The sequence below is a fragment of the Mirounga leonina genome, unplaced genomic scaffold (assembly GCF_011800145.1).
Source record: "Mirounga leonina isolate KUSES-001 unplaced genomic scaffold, KU_Mleo_1.0 Mir_173, whole genome shotgun sequence".
Classification (NCBI taxonomy): Eukaryota; Metazoa; Chordata; class Mammalia; order Carnivora; family Phocidae; genus Mirounga; species Mirounga leonina.
Genome location: NW_023270447.1, coordinates 63,158,896 through 63,183,541, shown reverse-complemented (window position 1 = coordinate 63,183,541; position 24,646 = coordinate 63,158,896). Strand labels below are relative to the sequence as shown.

At 41.0% G+C, this 24,646-nt stretch overlaps 1 protein-coding gene across 3 annotated transcripts; it reads left to right on the top strand.

The window, feature by feature from the left end:
* Positions 1-12,246: 12,246 nt before the first annotated feature.
* On the top strand, positions 12,247-24,274 carry ZFP69B (ZFP69 zinc finger protein B). 3 transcript variants are annotated; one of them, XM_035018905.1, is made up of 6 exons: positions 12,247-12,664; positions 13,147-13,562; positions 16,143-16,228; positions 17,981-18,107; positions 18,367-18,465; positions 22,747-24,274. In XM_035018905.1, exons 2-6 carry the CDS (start codon positions 13,436-13,438, stop codon positions 23,913-23,915), a joined length of 1,608 nt encoding a protein of 535 aa, XP_034874796.1. In that variant the 5' UTR covers positions 12,247-12,664; positions 13,147-13,435; the 3' UTR covers positions 23,916-24,274. The 3 variants fall into 3 exon arrangements, with proteins under 3 accessions (XP_034874796.1, XP_034874795.1, XP_034874797.1); XM_035018904.1 differs by lacking the exon at positions 12,247-12,664 and having other exon boundaries at positions 12,713-13,562; XM_035018906.1 differs by lacking the exon at positions 12,247-12,664 and having other exon boundaries at positions 12,718-13,562; positions 18,370-18,465.
* Positions 24,275-24,646: the final 372 nt, after the last annotated feature.

Below are 24,646 nucleotides of genomic sequence, written 5' to 3'. Positions count from 1 at the left end.
TTATAACTGCCTTGACCAATAGAATGCAGCAGATATGACCCAGTGTGACCTCCGAGGCTAGGTTATGAAAGGGAAATATGGCTTACCATTCCCCATCCACCTCGGGATTCTTGCCCTTCAAACTCAGCCACCATATTTGGTAATGAATAAACCTTCAAATGATTCCAACTTTTTGCCTTTGAGTTTTTCAGTTAGGCTCCCAATGTCATAGAGCAAAGGCAAACTGTCTGCACTGTGCCCTGTCTAAATTCTTGATTCATGGAAACTATGAAAGATTGTAAGTGATTCTTGTTGTTTTAAGCAGGAAGTAAAAGGCAATCTGTACCATAATCCAATCTATAGGGAATCCAGCCACATCACTGAATTATTTTAGGCATGTTGGGATAATTCCTTTAAAGTCCTGAACTCTCTACCCTCTGTATTAAAAGAGAAGTGCAGTACTTGGTGAGTCTCTTTGGATTTGTTAAGCACATATATTGTAGATGGGTGTGTTGGCCCAGCCAATTATTGGACTGACCTGAAAGCAGCCTACTTCAAGTAGAGCCCAGAATAAGAGGGGTTGGGCGCCTGGGTGGCTCAGTCGGTTAAGCGACTGCCTTCGGCTCAGGTCATGATCCTGGAGTCCCGGGATCGAGTCCCGCATCGGGCTCCCTGCTCGGCGGGGAGTCTGCTTCTCCCTCTGACCCTCCTCCCTCTCATGCTCTCTCTATCTCATTCTCTCTGTCTCAAATAAATAAATAAAATCTTTAAAAAAAAAAAAAAGAATAAGAGGGGTTTCTTCTAGTTCAGGCTACGGGCAGCTCTGCCCTCAGCCCTTATGATCCCTTACATCAGTAGCAGATCAGGATATTTTATGGAGACTCTTACAGCCCCAATTAAAGAACCACCAAGGAAGCAACTATGGTTTTTGAAGCTATGCCCTCTTTGGCAAGTAAATATTTCCCCACCTGGCCCTGGTGCGGATTGAATCCCAGATCATGAGATCTAGGTGCCATGAGACCAGAGCTGCCCATCATGAACTGGGTGGTGGTCTGCCTGGGCCATATCCTTGGGGAACCCCCAATGTCAATACACTTAGATTGTTTTCTCATAGGCCGATTGGAATCACTGGAGACTTTTTTTTTTTTCTTTCCTAATTTGTTGCCCAGGAAATATAGACTTGGGTGGAAACATTCTGGAAAGAAGGTTGGGAGTCTCAAGTTCAATGTGTACATTTTCATTTATCCTTGCCCCATTTCCTCTTTCATTGCCTCAAATGTGCCTGGTGTCCTTCAGTTCAGAGACTCTTCTGTTTTATCCTCTCCTGAGACTACTCTTTCAGGCTCCTGCAGAGAAGTAAAAGGATAGTCACTTGACTAGATAGTGTAGGGGTGCTGGAAATCTGCTTCTGCAATAGATTTGCAATCAGTATTCTTTTTTTAGCATCACTTTCAGTCCCCATGTTCAGAGGTTACCCCAGGCAACCCATTGCTTTGCTTTTTGGGATTCCACACTGTTAAATTGGATTGTTTCTTGGCCTTCTCCACTGCTTGCCTCGGATCCAGCCTTTTCAGAACTCATAAGTCTGTCATCATTCATCCATCCATTTTCTAGTTTCCGAAATTTATTGTTGTTTTTCTCTTCTTCATTCAGTTTGTCCCTGTGAGTTTATGGCTTTGGTTTCAAATCCCTTTCTCTGTGTTATGATGGGATCTTGTGAGGGAGTGTAGCCAAATACATGCATTGCATCTGTTCCTGTTATTTAGATGTAAGACCACAAGACAAAGACTGGGAAAGCAGAAAGGCCAGGGGATGAGACCTTTTTCTTGTGAAGGTATCTTGTTTTCCCAGGGGAGGGAATTGCAGACTTAGAGCCTCAAAGCAAAGGGTACCTGTGGGATGGGGGTTGTGACCACAGTCCTTGAGAATTCCCATGTTGTCAAGTACTTTCTCTTTAAGACAGTTCAAGTTAATTACAAATTGAGTTCTGAATTTCCCTGACTCTTCCATAAAAAGTGTCACAAAACTATAGTGTCTGGTTTATTCACTTTGTGGGGGCTTAAGGAAAGCAAGATGAAGATGGCTTTGTTCTGTCCCATTGTTTCCAAGGATGGAGAAGGGGCATTAGCTGTGAGGACCCACCTCTAGTGAAACCAGTAGCTGCAAACATAACTCTGGAGATTGGGGCACCTGGGTGGCTCAGTCATTAAGCGTCTGCCTTCGGCTCAGGTCATGATACCAGGGTCCTGGGATCGAGCCCCGCATCGGGCTCCCTGCTCTGCGGGAAGCCTGCTTCTCCCTCTCCCACTCCCCCTGCTTGTGTTCCCTCTCTCGTTGTCTCTCTCTTTCTGTCAAATAAATGAAATCTTAAAAAAAAAAACAACTCTGGAGATTGCTCCAGAGAAGATCAGAGAAGAAAGAATAACTTGTTTACTCTCATGTGTTAGTGAAGGTTGTTCCCTGAAAAGAAAGAAGGACTCCAGCAAAATTCTGGATTATTTAAGTGGAGTGGCAAGATGATTTATAAGCTGAATGAATTCACTGGAAGCAGAAGCTCAGAGCCAGGGGTGACTGATTTTGAAACACAGTTTTAATTGTTACATATTTATCTTTTTAACTGTTGAATTAAAGTGTATCCTACATATAGGAAAGTATACAAATTATAAATGTATAGCTTGATGAATTGTCTATGTATCCATTTTTAATGTGTACTAGAAGAATTAGAACTGGTACTGAAAATTGCAATTTCAAGGTTATTGCTTGGGATGAGGGTAATGCAGCCTGGTGAGGCATGATAACTCACCTTACAAGGACTGTGTAACTGACAGGATCATTGTTCACGCTTTCAGTGACTGATCTGGGTTCTCTCCGAAGCCAACTCTGAGACAAGGATGGAGTGCAAGTAGTGTATTTGGGAAACACAGGAAATACCAGTCAGGAAGTGGGGGAAATAAGACAGGCAAAGGAAGACAGCCAGTAAAGCACATACTGTTCAGCTAGTTACCACTGTCGGAGAAAAGAGCTTAGTCTCACCAAAACTCTGGGAAACTGTAAAATACAAACCTCAGAATTATGCCACCTAGTGGTGAGCAGACTGGGCCAACGTCAAGAGTCACTGGCTGAGGGCTGGTGGTTGGGGTGGTGGGAGGATAGTCAGTATTAATCCCTGGACATTGGAGGCAGCCCAGTCTCAGGCATAGAGGTGCAGACCCTGGCAGCTTGCATCCAGTGGAGCACACTGGAAAGTCTGAAGGATATGCACAGAACACAGCATTAGCTACTGTAAATACATTTTCCATCCAAAATGCTTGGAAAGCATGGATAGTACAGATGATTCTGAGTGCTAGCCTGGATTTCTTCTTCATTCTCTTCAGCATTCTTCTGCTGGAAGTTGACAATCGTTTATTACAGAAAATGTGTAGAAGGCTATATCATTGTAAATTGGAATTGGGCCTCCTTATTGATAACATTAATTTCCTTTTGACCCAACCATAAATCAGTGGTAAAAAAAAAAAAAAAGGTATTTCTAAGAGATAAGAATGAAAACTGTAATGAAAATATGAGCAGTTGTGGTGTCTTGAATAAAATATACTGTTTATGCACAAGGAGAACCTGGGGATGAACATGTATGACAAGTACCTACTGAAGCTGTTACGATAGTCATATGAGAGTGGGTCACTGAATTCTCCCTTTTTCTCAGTTCCATGAAGAGATGGGCAATGATTTCAAAACAGCTTCTGTTTCATTCAGAAGCTCATTGGTTTTCCCACAGAAGAACCCCCATTTGTCTCTTCAAGATGATAAAATGACTTCATCTTTCTGGAACACATATACGTTGTGAGAGCATGTGCCTAAGAGGCACTGGCTCAAGATATATTTATCACTCTGTGATAATGTGTGAAGGAAACCTAACTCAAAATCGGAGTTGGGAAGCCACGAAGGGAGGGCTCTCACTTGAGCATCACTAGTCACAGTTTGCATAACCCAACAGGAAGAAGGGCAACACTCAGCCGGCAGCAAGTGCCTGGCAACAGCCCGTGAGAGGCCACCACGACTTCCACCTCCTGCAAGCCACTGAGAAGCTACCACCACCTGAACTCTCATTTTCCTTCAAAGAACTTTGGTTCAAAACAGCCCCTCCCAACTTCCTTCTTTCCTCTTTAAAAGGATGCTCTCCTTTGTTCTTGAGACCTGCCTGTGGTGCGCCACCCTTTGCTTATCCTGAATTGCAATTTCTCTGCTATTCTGAATAAACTCGATTTTGCTGGCTGAATTACTTATTTTTCTCTTTCAAAATGTTGACAACGTGAACAATCTAAATTCAGTTCCACAAGGCAAGGTTTAAACCTGTTTTCCAACTGAGGGATAGAGTGCATTACATTCAATATTGTGTAACTGGAGTTGGGGGGCATGCCTCTTTCAAATGGTGAATTGGGACCTTTTCTTTGGATGATACGGTTATTAACTCATCTGAACTACTCCCTGGGCCTATATTTTGAAGATTATGAAAAGACATTTGAAAGACTTGATAAAATGTCTTCATAAGGGTTTTCTGAATCTAATGGTGGAGATGACTAGATGAGGAGACCTTTCCCCAACATCTTTGTAGACAGAAGCAAATAACTGGATATATTTTGAAGAATGTATTCTAGATATTGAATTAGATGTACTATTGAAATAAGTTTATTAAACAAAAATTTCTGATTATTTTGGTGAGTTTCTAGCTCCATCAGAGAATACAATTAAGTATCTTGCCCTCATACACTATGCATGGATTTCCAGGGCTGGCTTATATCAAAATGGAAAAACAGAAACTTCTTATTAATACAGAAGCCCATTTCTTTCTTTCTTTCATTTTTTCAAGTAAGGGACATCAACCTAAATCTCTCTCCCCTTTTACATTGATAAACAATTCTGTTCTTGCATTGAGAAATTTATTTTCAGATATGTACTTTAAAAATTGACTGGATTTAGGGGACACCTGGGTGGCTCAGTTGGTTAAGTGTCTGCCTTTGGCTCAGGTCATGATCCCGGGGTCCTGGCATTGAGTCCTGCATCAGGCTCCCTGCTTAGCAGGGAGCCTGCTTCTCCCCCTGCCTGCAGCTCCCCTTGCTTGTTTTTGCTCTCTCTCTGACAATTAAATAAAATCTTAAAAAAATATATATTTTTAAAAGTTGACTGGATTTAGTAATTGTTTTATTTAAAAGTTTAATTTCTTCTAGGTGGCTCAGTCGTTGGGTGTCTGCCTTCGGCTCAGGCTGTGATCCTGTTGTCTTGGGATCAAACCCCACATCTGGCTCCCTGCTCAGTGGGAGTCTGCTTCTCCCTCTCTCTCTGCCCCTGCCCCCCGCTCATGCTCATTCTCTCTCTCTCAAGTAAATAAATACAATCTTAGAGCAAAAATATTTAGAAGTTTAATTTCTTGGATTTAATATTTTTATCATATTTTATGGCATTGCTGCTTTCCTATTTACAGTAGACAAATCGTTCTCTTGTTGAATACATTTGTTGAAATAAAAAAGGGATTTGAGAGCTTCAAGAGGATACAGCTAACATCATTTGGCATAAATCCGCGGTTCAAGCTCAGTGTTATAATAGCCTTCTTTTAGATCACGTTATATTCTTTTTGTTTCATTTGTATGTGTTAACAACTTAGTATATATTTTTCTCTATACTCTATATTCAGATAACCCTCATTATTGTGTATGCATATGTATATATGTGCATATACACACACACACACGACTACATATTTATGGGATAATTATTAGGCTTAATCATATGAAATTGCCTTTTTGTATGTTAAAACTGATTACATGCCAGGAAGCTCATATGGCTTTATCTAATACTTTCTCACTTAAAAATATCTCATGGAGGGGTGCCTGGGTGGCTCAGTCGGTAAAGTGGCCAACTCTTGATTTTGGCTTATGTCATGATCTCAGGGTCCTGGAATTGAGCCCTGAAGGGGGCTCCACACTCAGTAGAGAGTCTGCTTGAGATTCTCTCTCTACCTCTTCCTCTGTGCCCCCCACCTTGGTCGCACATGCACGTGTGCTCTCTCTCAAATAAATAAATCTTTAAAAAAAATCCCACAGAAATCCTGCCAAGTGATGTATAGCTCTAATTCTTTTACAGGGCCTTGGTGTGTGGGTGTATCATGATTTATTCAGCAGTTTCTGTACTCTTGGGAAACAGTTCTGCAGTAACCACCCTCCTACTGTTGTCCTTTGTAACAGTGCTTTTGTTTCCAACGGATAGATCCTGGGGAGCAGGAATGCTTTGCCAAAAGAAGTACATATTTTTTATTTTAAGAGATATTGACAGATTGATTTCCAAAAGGCTGGTGCATACTTTTTTAAAAAAATATTTATTTATTTGAGAGAGAGAGAGAATGCATGAGCAGGGGAAGGGGCAGAGGGAAAGGAAGAGGAAGAAGGAAAGAATCTTCAAGCAGACTCCCATGTGGGGCTTGATCCCAGGACCCTGAGATCATGACCTGAGCCAAAATCAAGAGTCCGACGCTTAACCGACTGAGCCACTCAGGCGCCCTGGTACACACTTCTATTAGCAATATATGGGAATGTTCTCTCTCTACAGTCCCATTTGCAATAGCTGTTATACTTCTTATTTTTGACCAATTTGGGTATAAAGTGGTATCTCATTATGACTTTTAATTTCCATGTTTGGCTATTTTTCATATGCTTGCTATTTGGATTTCTCTTCTCTGATTTATCTAATTATATCCTTTGCCCACTGTCCTATGGGGTTATTTTTTCTCCCTCTGCTCCCACCTCTTTTACGTGGCTGAAGCTAATCTGAAATCAGCAGTTGAGATATTGTTGTCATTGACTGTGATTGCCCAGGCATCAGCTATGTGCACTGTTGGTACTAGATGTGTTGAGTTTAATTACTATTTTAACTGTCCTAATAGTTACAGAGTGACTTGGCATTACAATGAAAAAACTCTCATGTTCATAAAGGCAGAGAAACCCAGCAGCATGAGATGTGATAAAAATCGATGTGTAAAAGTAATCTAAAGAGCTCTTTCATTAAGTGTAACATAAAATTCTAAGCTAAAGAAAGCATTGTGCATTAATTTAATTGCAGGATTTTTCTGTATTAGTGGTACATACATAATGGTGTATTTTAACATAAATGGTATTTTAGAGTCAGTCAAATACCTGTTGTGTCTGCCATCTGCATTACAAATACATTTTGTGTCATATTGACTTTGTTTCAGGCATCCTTTGCTTACAAAGCTTTTTAATTTTTATATAGTCAAGCATGTTAATTAGGTTCCCAGACTTGGTTAAAAGCATTTCTCCCACTGTTAGATTATGTATCTACTTTCTTGGATTTTCTTGCAAGATTTTTTTTTTCTTGTAAGATTTTTGTTCTGTTTTTACATGTAAGCGTTTAATGCAACTGGCATTATTTCTTAATATGGGTTAAGATAGAGATCCATTTTTATTTACTTTCAGATGCTAAATACTAAAATTCTATAAGCTTCATTTATTAAACTACCATATTTGTCATTTACTAAAATCTTATATAAACCAGAACCTATTTTTGGATTCCCTAGTCTTTCACATTGGTTTTCTTTGTCATTTCTCATCAGTATCATAATTACATGGCTGTAACGACTTTTCAGTATGTTGTAATATCTGGAAGGCAAGTCCTCCATCACTGTTCTTTTCCTTTTCTCTTTCCAAAAAAGAGAATTTTTGTCTCTTCATGGACCTTATTCTTGCATATGAATCTTAAGATCTTTTTATCTAATTCAGAAATCAAAGTGAAACTCTGTTGGAATCCTAATAGGAATTGCAATGAAGTTTTATATTACTTGACCGTTATCACAGCAAATGTCCCTCAAGTGTAATATACTTTTTTACATTTATTTAAATCTTGTCTTATGGCTTTTAATAATGTTTGTTTTCACTGCTTTCATCTACATTTCATTCTAGATGCTCATTACTTTCTTTAAAAAAAAAAAGATTTTATTTATTTATTTGAGAGAGAGAGAGAACATGAGCAGGAGGGAGGAGCAGAAGGGGAGGGACAAGCAGACTTTACCTGAGCACGATGCCTAATGCGGGGCTCTATCCCAGGACCCTGAGATCATGACCTGAGCCGAAATCAAGAGTCAGTTGCTTAACCAACAGAGCCATCTGGGTACCCCGAGATGCTCATTTCTAGAGCGAGAAAGATATTTGTTTTCTGTGTATTTCTTACAAGGCAAGTCCCTCACATGAAAGTCTCCTATTTATTTTAGTAGTTTTTATTCAAGACTTAGGTTTTTCTAGATGGTCTATCATGTATCATATTATCAGCAAAAGGATATTTATAGCTCTAACTGTTCTTTTCCAATATTTTTGCTAGCTTCCTTATATTATTGTATTTGATAATCCTCCAAGACAATGTTAAAAAATAATGTGCTGGCAATTTTCTGATTTTAATCAAAATGGTTTTAGTGTTTCATCATTTTAGAATACTATTTGCTATGGTCTTTTGTAAATAGTCTTTTTTTATATTCAAGTAGTTTCCTTCTATTCTTATTTTACCTTGAGTTTTCAGTATATTAATTAGAACAATAGTTGACAAAGAGTAAGTGCTCTATAACTACTTGTTAAACAAATAAAGGTATATTAGTGATGACTGCTAAAGTTTATTAATGCCTTTTTCATTGACTATTGACATGATCATATGGTTTTGCTCTTGACCTTGCTTGGTCATATATATTATGTCTTTAATGCATTGTTGATTCTATTTGCTAATATTTTATTTAGAATATTTGAATAGTCATAAATTTATTTATTTGTCCTTTTTTGTACTTAAAAAATCATGTTTTAGCATTAAAGTTTCTTGTGTCATTAAATGATTCAAGGAACATACATATTTTTTCTCAGTCTGGAACACTTCTCCTTTGTTGAGAACTGCCCCCTACTCATGGGGGTGAGTGCCCAGAAACCAGGTCTACTAGGACGCTGCTTGCCCACCTGGTCACAGCTCACTAATTAAATGATATTGCCAAGATCTAGAATTTTGAATTGAGCATCAGACACTTGGAGTTACTAAAAACTGAACCATATTAAGGGTGGTGGTGTAGAGTGTAGAGGGCATCCCTTGGGCACCAACCAGATACACTGGTCTCTAACCTTCCACAGACTGGGCTAATCATTTCTTCCTTGGATTTCCAAAGACACTCCAGAATCCTTCCAATTATTATCACCGCACCACCACCACAACCATCATCCTTTTAACTTAGAAAGCAATTCTGGTGAACTTGTTACTTGCAAATAAAAGAGGCTTACTCACAAAACTATGTATAGAGTCACCTTTCTTTGAATATTTCAATAGCTTTGCTTTTGTTTTAAAGCAAAGCTTAACTTTCCTGAAATCACATGATATGTAACATGTGTAGTAGAAACCCCATTTGATTTGTTCCTGTTATAGACAGTGTTTGGTGTCCCAGCCAAATTCAAATTCATGTTGAAACCCCAAAGTGACTGTATTTGGAGATAGGGCCTTTATGGAAGTATTTAAGGTTAAATGAGGTCATAAGGATAGGATTAGTGTCTTTATTAGAAGAAATACCAAAGAGCTCCTTCTCTCTTCCCATACACACACAAAAAGAGGTCATGTGAACACACAGTGAGAAGGCACCCACCTACAAAGCAAGAGAAGAGGCCTCAGATTGCAACCTACGTTGCCAGCACCTTGACTTTGGACTTCCCAACCTCCAAAACTGTGAGAGAACAAATTTCTGCTGTTTAGGAATGCCTGGGTGGCTCAGTCGGGCTCTTTGCTCAGCGGGGAGCCTGTTTCTCCCTCTGCCTGCTGCCCCCCTGTTTGTGCTCCCTCTCTCTGACAAATAAATGAATATAATCTTTTAAAATTTTTTTCTGCTGTTTAAGTCATCCGTCTATAGTATTTTGTTGTAGCAGCCCAAGCAGACTAATACAATTCCCCCAAATGGCTAACTAATGACCTAATGCCTTTTACTGAACAATCCATCATTACCCCACCAATTTGAAATGTCACTTTTTTTTAAGATTTTATTTTTCATTTATTAGAGAGAGAGAGTGTGTGAGAGAGAGCACAAGCAGGGGGAGAGGCAGAGGGAGAGGGAAAAGCAGATTCCCCACTAAGCAAGGAGCCTGGCACAGGGCTCATCCCAGGACTCTGGGATCATGACCTGAGCTGAAGGCAGACCCTTTACCAACTGAGCCACCCAGGAGTCCCTGAAATGTCACTTTTATAATATATTAAATTTAAATAAATTATCAAGTCTGTTTTTGGGCTTCCAAAATCATTTCACTAATTTATGAGTGTATTTTGGCACTAGCTTTATCTTGATTATTGTCCCTCTATAATATAATATCTTATATCATCTTGGTAGGGCAAGTCTGACTTTATTATTGTTGCACAATTTTATTGGCCATTCTAGAATACCTACCATTCCAAGTTAACTTTAGAGTCATTTAATTGAGTAAAAAGAAAAGTTGAGATTTAGTGGAGGAGCATTAAAGTGGAGGAAAAGTGACATGTAGAATGCTCTATTTCAATCCATGAATGTGGTGCTTGTCACTATTCTATTTAAATCAGTAACTTTTGTAGTTTTATTTATAATGTCCCACATAATTCTTGTTTATTCTTAGCTATATTTTCTAACATTTTATTATGAAAATATTCAAACATACAGAAAAGCTGAAGTAATTTTACAGTGTGCATCCATGTATCACTACCTACCCCAACATTTTACTCTATTTCATGCAGTGTTTTTGTTAGGCAGTGAATGGGAGCATAGACTGCCTGGATTCACCACATGCAAACTGTATATTGCAGGGCAAGTTACTTAATTTTTCCAAACCTGTTTTCTTATCTGCAAACTGGGAATTGCCTCAGAGGGTATTAAAGGATTAAACAGGTTAAAATATGTAATGCACTGAGAACAAAGCCTCATGCTGTGTAAATACTGTATGCCAAGTGCATTAATCTCCTTGGGCTGTTATAACTAAATATCATAGACCGGGTGGCTTAAACAACAGAAATTTATTTTCTCACATTTGTGAGGCTAGAAGTTCCAGATCAAGGTCTGGCAGGGTCAGTTTAGCATGAGAACTCTTCCTGGCATGTAGATGGCACCTTCTTGCTAAATCCTCACATGATTTTTCCTCATTGCCTGCACCTTCAGAGAGTGAGTGAGAACCTCTGGTGTCTCTTCTTACAAGGACACTAATCCTATGGGACCAGGGCTCCACCCTTATGGCTTTATTTCATCATAATTACTCCCTCACTTCAAATACAGCTACAATAGGGGGTTAGGGCTTCAACATATGAAATTGCAGAGGTGGGTGGGGAGACACAGATTCAGTCCACAACAGCTAGCAAGTACATAGTTTCATTCTATTTTCTAAAGTTTTTGTAAGCTATTGATATAGAAGTGTATTTAGAATGATGGACTTGGGGACGCCTGGGTGGCTCAGTTGGTTGGGCGTCTGCCTTCAGCTCAGGTCATGATCTCAGGATCCTGGGTTGGAGCCCTGCATCAGGCTCCTTGCTCAGCGGGAAGCCTGCTTCTCCCTCTCCCACTCTCCCTGCTTATGTTCCCTCTCTTGCTGTGTCTCTCTCTGTCAAATAAATAAATAAAATCTTAAAAAAAAAAAAAAAGAATGATGTACCCCTATTCTGTTGAGACAAAACCCACCAATAAAAGTGCATTACAGGGCGCCTGGGTGGCTCAGTTGGTTAAGCGACTGCCTTCGGCTCAGGTCATGATCCTGGAGTCCCGGGATCGAGTCCCGCATCGGGCTCCCTGCTCGGCAGGGAGTCTGCTTCTCTCTCTGACCCTCCTCCCTCTCATGCTCTCTGTCTCTCATTCTCTCTGTCTCAAATAAATAAATAAAATCTTTTAAAAAAAAAAGTGCATTACAGTATAATCATTTTTGTAGAGAATACATAAAAATGCATGGAGAAAACATGGGGCGTGTGTGGGGGGGTGGTTGTGTAGGTAAGTCTGCACCAAATGTTAGCGATGCTTATCTCTGCTTGATGAGATTCTAGGTAATAATTATCTTGCTTTTGTGTATTTTCTGGCATTTCAGAAATACAAGGAAAGCAATTAACATAAGAATTTATTGAATGCTAGCACAAAAACGACGTGATCATGGTAGTCTTTTAATAAAACACAGGATTCCATTCCATTTTCAGGCTTTTCCACGTACATATGAAGTAAAAGTGCTATGGATTCGTTTAGAGCAATGTTGTTTGGACAAAAAGGTGATAGAGATGTTTCCCTTTTGTCAAGGGTTTCCAATCTCCCCATGGAAACGTTCACTTGCCTCTTGCCGGCAGAAGGGAGACGGCTCTATTCAGTAGATTGGGTGGGGACAAGAGCACCCGCTCCGTCTCCTTCCGCAGGAGTGGGGCTGCATCTCCCCTGGTTGGGATCCGGAGCAGCAGCGAGCCCGGAGTGACGGAGTGACAGGGCCTCCCGGCGAGCATGCCGGGAAGCGCCGCGAGCCGGAGGCTGCCCCGGAGGACGCTGGGAACCACGCGCGGAGGCCGCTGCCGCGCAGGCGCACCGCCCACGGCTGCGCTACGTGGGAGCATCTCGGCGCTGCGTAGAGGGCTGCCGGCCGACGGGCGAGGGAGCGAGGGCGAGCCGGGCGAGCCGGCCAGCGGGGTGAGCGGGGCTGCGCCGGGTCTGGGGCGGGGCGACGGGAAGCGCCGGCTCCGCCCCGCCTGCGGTCCCCCGTGGCGCGTGGTGCGCCCGGCGGCCCGGGGTCGCGCTCAGACAAAGCCCGCGAGGTCCAGGCCTGGAGAAAGGTTTATTCTCTCCGTTGCGGGAGGAGGAGACGGGATTGCAGGGGTTCCGTGATTTGCCACGGCCAAGCGAAGCGAATGAGCTGGGATTCAAGCCCAGCGCCTTTGGGATTTCCGATCTCAAGACTAGTTTAAACAGAGTCCTACCTAACAAAGAACTGGGCTTTATTCATCTCTGTGTTTCATGACACCAGTACCGTGGTTTGGACCGCGTGGGCTGTGTATATGCACCGTCTTCATGTACCTTTTGTAAAAAATAATCACTACTGGTGTAAGTTCTAGAATTCTGACTGTGCGACTGAACTTTCTGGATCCTTTTGCTGACTAATGTTTTCTGTCCAGTGTCACCAGGGGGCTGTAGAGGTGGCTGCTTAGAAACCTGGAGCCTCCCGCCGCTTGCTAAGGAGACAGCGCTCAAGACGAGATGTTCCTTGCGAGCCTAGACATTTAAAAGGTCCAGACTCCGGGTTTTGGTACTGTACGTTCCCAGGTGCGCCAGAGTGGAGGATTCCAGCGCAACTGGGAAGCCCGAGTTCCCAGCAGTTTGCTTATCAAAAGTGGCCAAGCCAAATAGGACCTTCTGCTTCGTGGGCTGAGACAGAGAGCCCCATAAAGGAGTGCTGAAGTCATCATGCTACGGCAGCTACTCATCACCCTGCCCATGGAGGCCAGCACCTTGGTGAAGTTGCGCCATCCAAAGAAGGCCAAGGAGGGGGCGCCCCTGTGGGAGGATGTGACTAAGATGTTTGAAGGAGAAGGTGAGAATAGGCTGGTTGGCGGGAAGGAAGAAAAGCAGCGTCCTCTAGTGTGAGAAGGAAGGTAGACAGCTGAGCGGAAGCATCTCTTGGGGAGGCAATTGGGTAAAACGTCTCTGGAGTTCTTGATTATGGCTCCTGGCCTGGAGTTTTCCTGAATAATACTGTAGGTTCAACCTGAACCCGATATCTAAGTGTCATGACTGTATATGTTATTTCTTTTCATTTTCCCCATGTGGGGCAAGGAAGACTTGCCTGATTTTCTTTATTTTACAGTGAGGAAATCTGAATCAAATGAGAGACCTGTCCAGGCACTTGGTGGCTAGGTCAGAAGTAGAAGGCAGCAGGGAAAGCACCAGGTGAGCCTGGAGTATCTTGTGCTAGAAAGCAAGGAAGAGTCCAGAGACTAATGGACATGTACCAGCAGGATGGCAGGTTTGGACAAACTTAGGACTGTTAAGTATCCAGATTGATTGTAACACCTTGAATAAATAAAATTCCATAAGTTCGTGATGACACTTAAAATAAAGAAAGGGGAGGGGCGCCTGGGTGGCTCAGTCGTTAAGCACCTGCCTTCGGCTCAGGTCATGATCCCAGGGTCCTGGGATTGAGCCCTGCATCGGGCTCCCTGCTCGGTGGGAAGCCTGCTTCTCCCTCTCCCACTCCCCCTGCTTGTGTTCCCTCTCTCGCTGTGTCTCTCTCTGTCAAACAAATAAATAAAATCTTAAAAAAAAAAATATAGAGAAAGGGGAAAGACTCATTTACCAACAGTGGTGGTGATTCATACACTAATTTCTTACTTTGGAAATAAATTATTATGGGAACGAAGAATGCATTTACCTTGCATTTTAGGTCATTTGCAATTGCTGAGGGAAAGCTTTTTACAGAAAATATCTGCCAATAAAAAGAATAGAAGGAATGAGAAACTATTTTACTATAAATGAAATAATTGAAAAGCTAATGGGGCAGGGTATTCACAGGGTGCCAAAGTATTGCTCCCATAAATTACTTGCTAAATGCTAAGGAAAGAACATTCTTTTCCAGTGGCGATATCTGGTGGTCACTGTCTTTTTTTTTTTTTTTTTTTTTGAGATTTTATTTATTTACTTAGGAGGGGGAGGAAGAAGCAGACTCCTCACTGAGCAGGAGTGAGGAGTGGGGCTCGATCCCAGGACCCTGGGATCATGACCTGAGCCAAAGGCAAATGCTTAACCATCTGAGCCACCCAGGTGCCCGTGGTGGTCACTCTCTTAACCAAGTGTGTCAATGATGGGATAACCTCACATTTTGTGTCTTCTGGGTAGTGTAATAAAAAGCACATTAGTATCACTCATGAAGAATTCCTGCCAAAATATTTAACCTGGTCCTAAATTGAGCTTAAAGGCTGAACTTCTGGTTTAAAGAAAATACAGGGGATTGACAAGTAAGGTAAACCCTAGCACAGACTTTTGGTTTCTTAAGAAGCCAACGTCAAGAAAAAAGAGGGAAGTACTATTCTAGAGAGACTACAGATAACAACCACTTTGAATGTGTGAACCGTGGTTGGCTCCTGGGTTGGAATAAATCCAGAATAAAAGACAGTTTGAGAAGAGTTGAGGAAATCTGAATATGAATTGTTAACTTGCTTAGGTGTGATAAATGGTATTAGGATTAGGAAGAAGGTCCTTATTTGAAGTAATTAGAGATGAAGTATCATGATGTCTGCAACTTTGAAAAGGTTCAAAAAATATATCGATAGATGAAGCAAATACGGCAGACGTTAACAATCATTGAATATGGGTGGTGGATATATGGGTGTTCAATATGCATGCTAAAAAGTTGGGAAAAAATATAAGGACAACAGTTTATTTGCCTTAATTCCTAGTTCATATTTTTAATACCTAAATTCAGCCAGTATTGGAATTCTAGCAATCTGGCAGAGTGTTATGCTTAACACTTTAGCAGATAGAAAAAAAAATGAACCAGATAGTTGCTACCCATATATTCATACTAATATTCAACTGAGGGAGATAATTATATAAATAAATATAACAGGAGGCAGTCTGAGATCGATATCTAAGCAGAGATAAAAACAAGCTTTGGAAGAGTACAGGGAAGAAGAAGCTTTCTTCTCATTAAGAGTGTTTGGGAAAACTTCACCTGAACCGGTCCAGAAGGATATCTCAGTTTTTCACCAAGTAGGAGGTATGTTCAAAGAAGGGTGACTGGGGCTGTGTGGGTGGGTAAGTCCAGTGGATGAAGAAGGGTAGAGAAGCAACGATGGACTGGTTGTGGAGGATCTTGAAATCCATGGGCAGGTATTTGGATTTTTCTTTCTTATCAGTGGGGAAGCTTTGAGGATTTTTGAACAGAGGAGTGGCCCAGTAGATCTGTGCTTCTGGACCAGTGTTGACCATTGGGGAGTATTAATGCCCAAAGCAGTGCACTGTAGCTCCTTTTCATTAAGGAGGCCCCAGTCTGCGCTGAGTTGCTCTAAGTGTCCCTCTCTGTGAATGCTTTGAGAGAGGAGCCGTGTTCAGCAGGTCTGCAAGCTGTTTTTCTGTTTGGGGAGATGTAAACCTCATGGCTCTTCTCCTTTCTCAGTTTTGCTCTCTCAGGATGTTGATGAGACCCAGGGAGAAAGTCTTGAGGATGAAGTCACCTCTAGGCCCTCGACAGTGGAATCTCAGGTGGGTTGGGGTTTCCTGTCACTTTCTTGAACTTGTTTCTCAGATTTTAAGAGCCCTGGACTTTGATTTTCTTTGGCTTAACTTGCTGGGTTGGATTTTCTTAGCCTGTTCTAAACCAGGCCACATTGATTCATTTCACTGGTAATTTTCCCACCAATAGTAGATGGTTCCTCATAATAGGAGGTTCACCATAATAGAAGGTTCCTGAGGAACCTTCTTGTTTCAGACAAACCTCTGGCCATTTATCCAACACATTTAAAAATCGTGGGGGATGGGCTAAATGGGTGATGGGTATTAAGGGGTACACTTGGTATGATGAGCACTGGGTGTTATATGTAAGTGATGAATCACTAAATTCTACTCCTGAAACCAATATTACACTATATTCTATATTCTAACTAGAATTTAAATAAAAATTTGAAAAAGTAAAAATAAAAAATAAAAATTGTCCTGGGTGGGGTGTGTGTGTGTAAAAGTATGTAATGTAGTTCTTGCCCTGAAACCTCACAGTGTCATCTAGGGGAAAGACAAACATTGTAAAACATTTTTTTTTTTAACTTAAATTCAATATAGCACATCATTCGTTTTAGATGTAAAACATTTTAAGCAACATTTAAAAATTAACAGAATGCGGTTCTGACATTCTTGGAGATGTAATGCACTTCATTAATGACCTTTAAGAGAGGATTGCTGGTCCTATTTGGAGCAGAATTGTAGATGAAAAAGTAAATGAGTAGAGAAGTTACTGGCAGGTCATGGAGGGCACACACTAAATAGGCTGACCAGAAAAGAAAGGAAAACTTCCAAGAGCAGTTTAATAGTGTCTGTGTATCATAAATGAGCTAATCAGAAAACCATTGGCAGCAGGCAAAGCTCCGTGCTACCAAACCCCCAAGTCATAGGGAAACTCAGAAAATAGAGTAATCAGAAAATCAATATAGAAGGAGATATTCTTAGAGAACAGAAGACTTTTATAGTGGGGTGATCTTAGTTCCCAAAATAACATGGTATAGGGTTTAATCCCATATCTTTAACGTTCCTCAAATTCAGTTTTCTAATGGGTTAAATGTGGATGCTATTGCCGGCCCAATAGGCCTGAAATGCCTTCCAGACTTATTTATAATACATAAAAAGCATTAGAGTCATCTTTATACTTAAGGACTGTGTTACTATCTTAACCTTCTGGCTTCTGGGTTCTCTTTGCATTTGGTAATATTTTTAAAAATAATCATAAAATGGTTATTTAATTTGTGTGGATCATACATGACAGGCTCTTGTACTTCACAACATGGTATCTGCTTTGGTCAAATCTTCCTTACTAGGCAGAATTCATGCTCCCTCCAGGAATGTGCTGTTCTCATGTACTTTTCTTACTAATACCCACCTAATAGTATTTTACCTATGCTGAAATGTTCTCATTTTAACCAATTCTCTCAGCCCGACAAAGGTCCCTGTCTTCTCTTGCAGCCTGAGCCTCTTGAACTCTCCCTTCCCTCAAATATTCCTGATCTTTATTGTCCTTAATCCAAATTATTGTATACTGCTCTGAGACCTTCTTTAATATTTCATGAGTATTTCTCCTTCAGCCAAATGATAAGTTGCAAAAGACAACTTATATGCTTTCTGCGTTGTTTGTAACCTCCTGCAGAGTCAACCAACCAATTTTCAAGAGAGTGTCCAAGTAGACTTGGCTAGAATCTCTTAGCATGTAGGCAGTATTAGAACTGAAAAGGAACATATTTGATATTCTAGGGACTATTGACCTTCAAGGACATATCTGTGGACTTCACCCAGGAGGAGTGGGGGCAACTGGCCCCTGCTCACCGGAATCTATACCGGGAGGTGATGCTGGAGAACTATGGGAACCTGGTCTCCGTGGGTAAGGATGAGTTCCCCTTACAACCAGAACCTGCCTGTTGGAAGAAAATCTTTATTTCTAACCGAAGTGCTATGCTTGGGCTTTGGGTTATGATAGAGCTTTCTAGTTCCCTCTAAACAGCAAGTCAGGATAGCTGTGGTCTTTTCTGCCCTGGTCTTTCTACTCTACCCCTCAGCAGGCCTGAATACCAAAGAACTATCTTTAAATTCTTGGGATGGCTCTTTGACCTCAGCACATGCAGTGTTTTCTTCTTCATGAGCAGGATATCAGCTCTCCAAACCTGGTGTGATTTCCCAGCTGGAGAAAGGAGAAGAGCCATGGCTGATCGAGAGAGAGATTTCAGGAAGTCCAAGTTCAGGTAAGAGCAAGGCAGTTGGGGCCTTTGTCATGTTTGCTGGAGAGCTCCACTTGAAGCCTTCTCCAGGCTGTGGGGGAGACCATGCTATCTGGATAGGACCCACGAGAAACCTGATTACCACCTGCATTTGCCTCTTCTCATTAGTTTCTCTGGAGTATTGGGGAAAGAGATGCCTTTCTCATCAGGGTTAGTTTTCTCGACTAATTCTCCTGACCTGACTTTCGTGATTGTCTTGCTTTCTCCAGTATTCCAAACCTTGCCCTGATCATAGCTTCTTTCTCCTGTCCATTCAGGTATTCATGGGTCTCCTCTCATTAAGGACAGCACCTTTCACCAGATTCTCATGTCATTTTATCATGGATCTCACTCTCACGATTCCTTTAAAAGTTTTTTCCTGAATCTTACTCTGTAATCATAGTTTCAATTCTGATTTTCCTTTTAACTTGTATAGTTTAACTTTTTATTTCAGATAACTTAGGACTCTGTGAGAAATCCCCACAGAATTCCTTCTTACCAAATCAAACAGCTTTTAACAGCCTTCTTCATCTAAGAACAGTAATAATGACACCTGTTCATCCAGGTGGCCTCTGTGAGTCCTGTGCCTACGTTAGCTGCATCTTACAGAGGAGGAAAAGAAGACTCACAGGTTAAGAAATTTGTCCAGCATCACTTAGCTACTGGTTGGTGGAGTTGGTATTTGAATTCGAATCCTCCTGACTCCACAGTTTGTGTTCTTACAGCGCTATTCTACACAGCGGCATTAGGTTCATAGACCTCACCACCTTCTTGGTATCTGTCCTTTCCTCCACCAGCCAGTTTAAAAATTTTTATCTCCTCTATCTCTCTTAGTGCCTTTTCAGTGCTTCTCATCAGTATCCTTTTTTTTTTTTTTTAAAGATTTTATTCATTTATTCGACAGAGAGAGACACAGCAAGAGAGGGGACACAAGCAGGGGGAGTGGGAGAGGGAGAAGCAGGCTTCCCACAGAGCAGGGAGCCTGATGCGGGGCTCGATCCCAGGACCCTGGGATCATGACCTGAGCCGAAGGCAGGTGCTTAACGACTGAGCCACCCAGGCGCCCCATCAATATTCTTTTTAATGCAGATACATCATTTCCACCTCTGTTAGGATAGACTAAACGACTATAGCAGATAGACTTTAAAATGTGGCTCAAATGGAATAGGAATTTCTTGCTCATACACTGGTCTGGGGGAACTGGTTAGGCCAATGGCCAGTTCTTTTCCACCTAGCGGATCTGGGATTGAGATTTCTCCCACACGGTGGCTGCACCATCCCCTAGGGCCTGCTCCTCATCTAAGGATAGCCAGCAGCAGGATAAGAGCACGCAGGAATCCCATCTGGGAGCTTTAATGGGCCAGCCTGGAGTGGTTCATGTGACTTTTACTCTGAGTGACTTATGGGAGAAACCTTTGTCCCTTAACTCAAATCAAAATCAAGGAAGATTGGGAAATATAGTGTAGCTGCTTGTCCAGAAATGGGAAGAACAGATTTTGGTGAATATCCAACAGTGTCTGCCACAATCCCTGAGGGGCCTCTGTCTTTTACGCTGCTGTTTTATATCCGCACAAATGCCCACAAGTGCATTGTGATGGTTTCACTTGTTCCTTGACACCTATATTTTCCATATTTTCATCTTTGTCTCATACATCCATATGAACTCTATTCCCACATACCCCTGGTATTTAGGACATCTCTGTCTAGATGCACTGTTGTCACTTCAAACCCAATACATCTGAAAACAGAGACCGTCTTCTCTCCCAAGCAAATTTCTCATCCTGACTCCTCCTATTCTTTTAGTCTCAAAGAGCAAAAATCATGGTATCAGCAAGAATGTATCATGTTTTTCTACTCTCAGTGCTTCCTCATTTCTCATGCTTCTCTGATATTACCTGCTAGTAGATCCACTTTTCCTCTTCTTTTTTAAAATTATTTTTATTTTTTATTTTTTTAAAAGATTTTATTTATTTATTTGACACAGAGAAAGAGAGAGAGCACAAGTAGGGGAAGCGGCAGGCAGATGGAGAGGGAGAAGCAGGCTTCCCGCTGAGCAGGGAGCCCGATGCGGGGCTCGATCCCAGGACCCTGGGATCATGACCTGAGCTGAAGGCAGACGCTTAACCAACTGAGCCACCCAGGCACCCCTGTCTTTAAAGATTGTATTTATTTATTTATTTGTCAGAGAGAGATGGGGAGAAAGAGCACAAGCAGGCAGAGGGAGAAGCAGGCTCCCAGCTGAGCAAGGAGTCTGATGCAGGACTTAATCCTAGGACCCTGGGATCATGACCTGAGCCGAAAGCAAATGCTTAACCGACTGAGCCACCCAGGTGCCCCTTCTTCTCCTCTTCATCTTTGTTGATGCAGTGCCAAGCCAAGTTCCCATCATTTCATGTCTGTTACTATGATTTTTAGTTGTATTTTTGATGTTTTATTATTTTTCTGAATCATTTTGAATGTTACTGTCAGATTTGACCTCTTGAAATATGACATTTTTCTTGTTTTTACCCTGAAAAGTTAAGTGACTCCTTATTCCCTGTAGAGATTCTTCCTCTACGGGCACCCACATCTACTGAGAGCACACATATCCAGAACCCAGTAATTCCTCTTTAGTAAATCCTATGAAATATTGACAGGAGTGTAAACAAATGTTTGCATAATGATAACATGAAAAATTGGAGACAACCTAAATATTTTTCAGTAAAGTCAAATTATGATACGCCCACCAGTGGAATGCAGTGGGATGCATTGCACTTGTTAAAAAGAATGAGATAAATCTAAATGTACAGACAGAAGGGGGCCCATAAGATATAGTTGAATAAAAAACAAAACAGAGGGAGCCTGGGTGGCTCAGTCATTAAGCGTCTGCCTTCAGCTCAGGTCATGATCCGAGGCTCCTAGGATCGAGCCCCGCATTGGGCTCCCCGCTCAGTGGGAAGCCTGCTCCTACCTCTCCCACTCCCCCTGCTTGTGTTTCCTCTCTTGCTGTGTCTCTGTCTGTCAAATAAATAAAATCTTTAAAAATAAAATAAATAAATAAATAAAAAACAAAACAAAAGCAGAACTATATATATCCCTTTTTTGTGCAAATGTATATTTGTGACCATACATACATAAATGTACACATTCACGTATACATACTGTTGGGAATATCTAAATGGATGTATTCCAAAATCCTAAGAGACTAAGGGAATGGAGATGAGATTGAGAGAGGCTATTCTCCTATATTATTTAATGTTTTATTTCAATGTGTAGAAAGTATGAGATAAATACTTGAAAAAACCTTTTTTTTTTTAAAGATTTTATTTATTTATTTGAGAGAGAGAATGAGATAGAGCATGAGAGGGGGGAGGGTCAGAGAGAGCAGACTCCCTGCTGAGCAGGGAGCCCGATGCGGGACTCGATCCCGGGACTCCAGGAACATGACCTGAGCCGAAGGCAGTCACTTAACCAACTGAGCCACCCAGGTGCCCAAAAAAACCTTTTTTTTTAAAGATTTTATTTATTTATTTGAGAAAGAGAATGAGAGAGAGAGCATGAGAGGGGGGAGGGTCAGAGGGAGAAGCAGACTCCCAGCTGAGCAGGGAGCCCGATGTGGGACTCGATCCCGGGACTCCAGGATCATGACCTGAGCCGAAGGCAGTCGCTTAACCAACTGAGCCACCCAGGCGCCCCGAAAAAAACTTATTTTAATAGAGAAAATTTTGTCATAGAAATATGGACTTGAGATGATATGGCACTATAATCCTGTGTTCCTTAATCTTATCTCTTGATATTTACCCTTACAACAATGCTCTCTTCTTAGTGCACTTCCTTCTGGAAATCACATGGATGAACTCCTCCCAATTCCTGGAAGTCCCCTTCCATACTCTAAAAGCTTCTTTCTTTTGACCATTTCTTCATTTCCTTTTATATTAGCTTTAAAGGGGGCAGAACTACATTTGAAGATAGTCCAAGGTTGCTATGCTTAGTACATGTTCATTTTCCCCCTCTATGGCCATTTATTTTTTAAAGTGCACTGAAGGGGCGTCTGGGTGGCTCAGTCGTTAAGCATCTGCCTTCAGCTCGGGTCATGATCCCAGGGTCCTGGGATCGAGCCCCGCATCAGGCTCCCTGCTCAGTGGGGAGTCTGCTTCTCCCTCTCCCACCCCCACACTTGTGTTCCTGCTCTCACTATCTCTCTCTCTGTCAAATAAATAAATAAAATCTTTTAAAAAAATAAAGTGCATTGAATGTGGGTCATTTGTATTTTGGGATTTCTTTCAGACTTGGAGAATAAAACAGAAACCAGGGAGTCAACCTTAAAGAATGATATTTCAGGGGAAGAATTACACCATGGCCTAATGAAGGAACAGTCCACGAGAGGAAACACTGTATATTCCACGTTGGGAAGAGTCTCCAAATGTGATAAGTTAGAAAGCCACCAGGAAAACCAAGGAATGGGTGAAGGGCAAATCCCCTTGACCCATAAGAAAACACTCACCCAGGAGAGAGGCCAAGAATCTAACAGATTTGAGAAAAGTATTAATGTGAGCTCAAAAGTTATTCCTGGACCAGAAGGTCCTCCAAGAAAAAAAGACCATAAATATGATATATCTAGAAAGAGAAGTAGATACAATTTAGATTTGATCAATCATTCAAGGAGTTATACAAGAATGAAAACTTTTGAATGTAATATTTGTGAAAAAATCTTCAAACAGCTCATTCATCTTACAGAACACATGAGAATTCATACTGGAGAGAAACCTTTCCGATGTAAAGAATGTGGAAAAGCCTTTAGCCAAAGTTCATCCCTTATTCCACATCAGAGAATCCATACTGGTGAGAAACCCTATGAATGTAAGGAATGTGGGAAAACCTTCAGACATCCATCATCTCTTACTCAACATGTTAGAATCCATACTGGGGAGAAGCCCTATGAATGTGGCATATGTGAGAAAGCATTCAGCCAGAGCATTGGGCTGATCCAGCATCTGAGAACTCATGTTAGAGATAAACCTTTCACCTGCAAAGACTGTGGCAAAGCATTTTTCCAGATTAGACACCTTAGGCAACATGAGATTATTCATACGGGTGTGAAACCCTACATTTGTAATGTATGCAGTAAAACCTTCAGCCATAGCACGTACCTAACTCAACACCAGAGAACTCATACTGGGGAAAGACCATATAAATGTAAGGAATGTGGGAAAGCCTTTAGCCAGAGAATTCATCTTTCTATTCATCAGAGAGTCCACACGGGAGTGAAACCTTATGAATGCAGTCATTGTGGGAAAGCCTTTAGGCATGATTCATCCTTTGCTAAACATCAGAGAATTCATACTGGAGAAAAACCTTACGATTGTAATGAATGTGGAAAAGCCTTCAGCTGTAGTTCATCACTTATTAGACATTGCAAAACACACTTAAGAAATACCTTCAGCAATGATATGTGACATATATTCAACATCAAAGAATCCTCATGATGGAACAAAAGCCTCTAAATCAGAGGTCTTCTGACTTTTGGATTTCAAGAAGCAATGAATTTTTTTAACGACTTGATCCAATGTTACAACTATCAGTTTTGCCATATTAAAGAAACTACCTTTTACCAACATTGATTCAGAAAAGAAAGGGCATTTTAATATTTTTAAATATAGGAAGGAAGTAATCATTAGGAATAACACTTAACATTGAATTAAGTTAGCTTTATGAAAATCTCCAAAATTTGTCTTTATTTTTCTCATTTCATTATGGGCCAGTGAAAAGTTCATCGTGGAAAGTTACTGATACTTGGATTGGCTTTTGAGAATCACTGTTTTAAATATCCCTTAAATCAGAATAAAATAAAAAAATTTTTTAAAAATAAAAAAATTAAAAAATTAAAATAAAAAAATTTAAAAATTTAAAAATTAAAAGTAAATTAAAAAATTTTAAAAAATTTTAAAAAATCAGAATAAAATATAAAGTATAATTTTTTACTATAGACCCAAAATATTGGTTGGCTCATTTCTAGAAGAAATAACGTTGAAGCTTTCTGGAATTGATAGATAACCTACTACACATGAAATAACTTAAGTATATTTTATGGTTTCTTGTAGAGAATTGGCAAACTTTTCATAAAGGGCCAGATGGTAAGCATGTTAGGTATTGTGGGTCATATGAGCTCTGTCAGACCACTCAACTC

What these genes read in the sequence shown, in the direction of transcription:
- ZFP69B (XM_035018905.1), top strand. Translation starts at nt 13,436, where the DNA reads ATGCTACGGCAGCTACTCATCACCCTGCCCATGGAGGCCAGCACCTTG. An exon ending in CCTCGACAGTGGAATCTCAG is followed by an intron (nt 16,229 to 17,980) that starts GTGGGTTGGGGT and finishes TTGATATTCTAG; the next exon opens with GGACTATTGACCTTCAAGGA. An exon ending in TGGGAACCTGGTCTCCGTGG is followed by an intron (nt 18,108 to 18,366) that starts GTAAGGATGAGT and finishes CTTCTTCATGAG; the next exon opens with CAGGATATCAGCTCTCCAAA.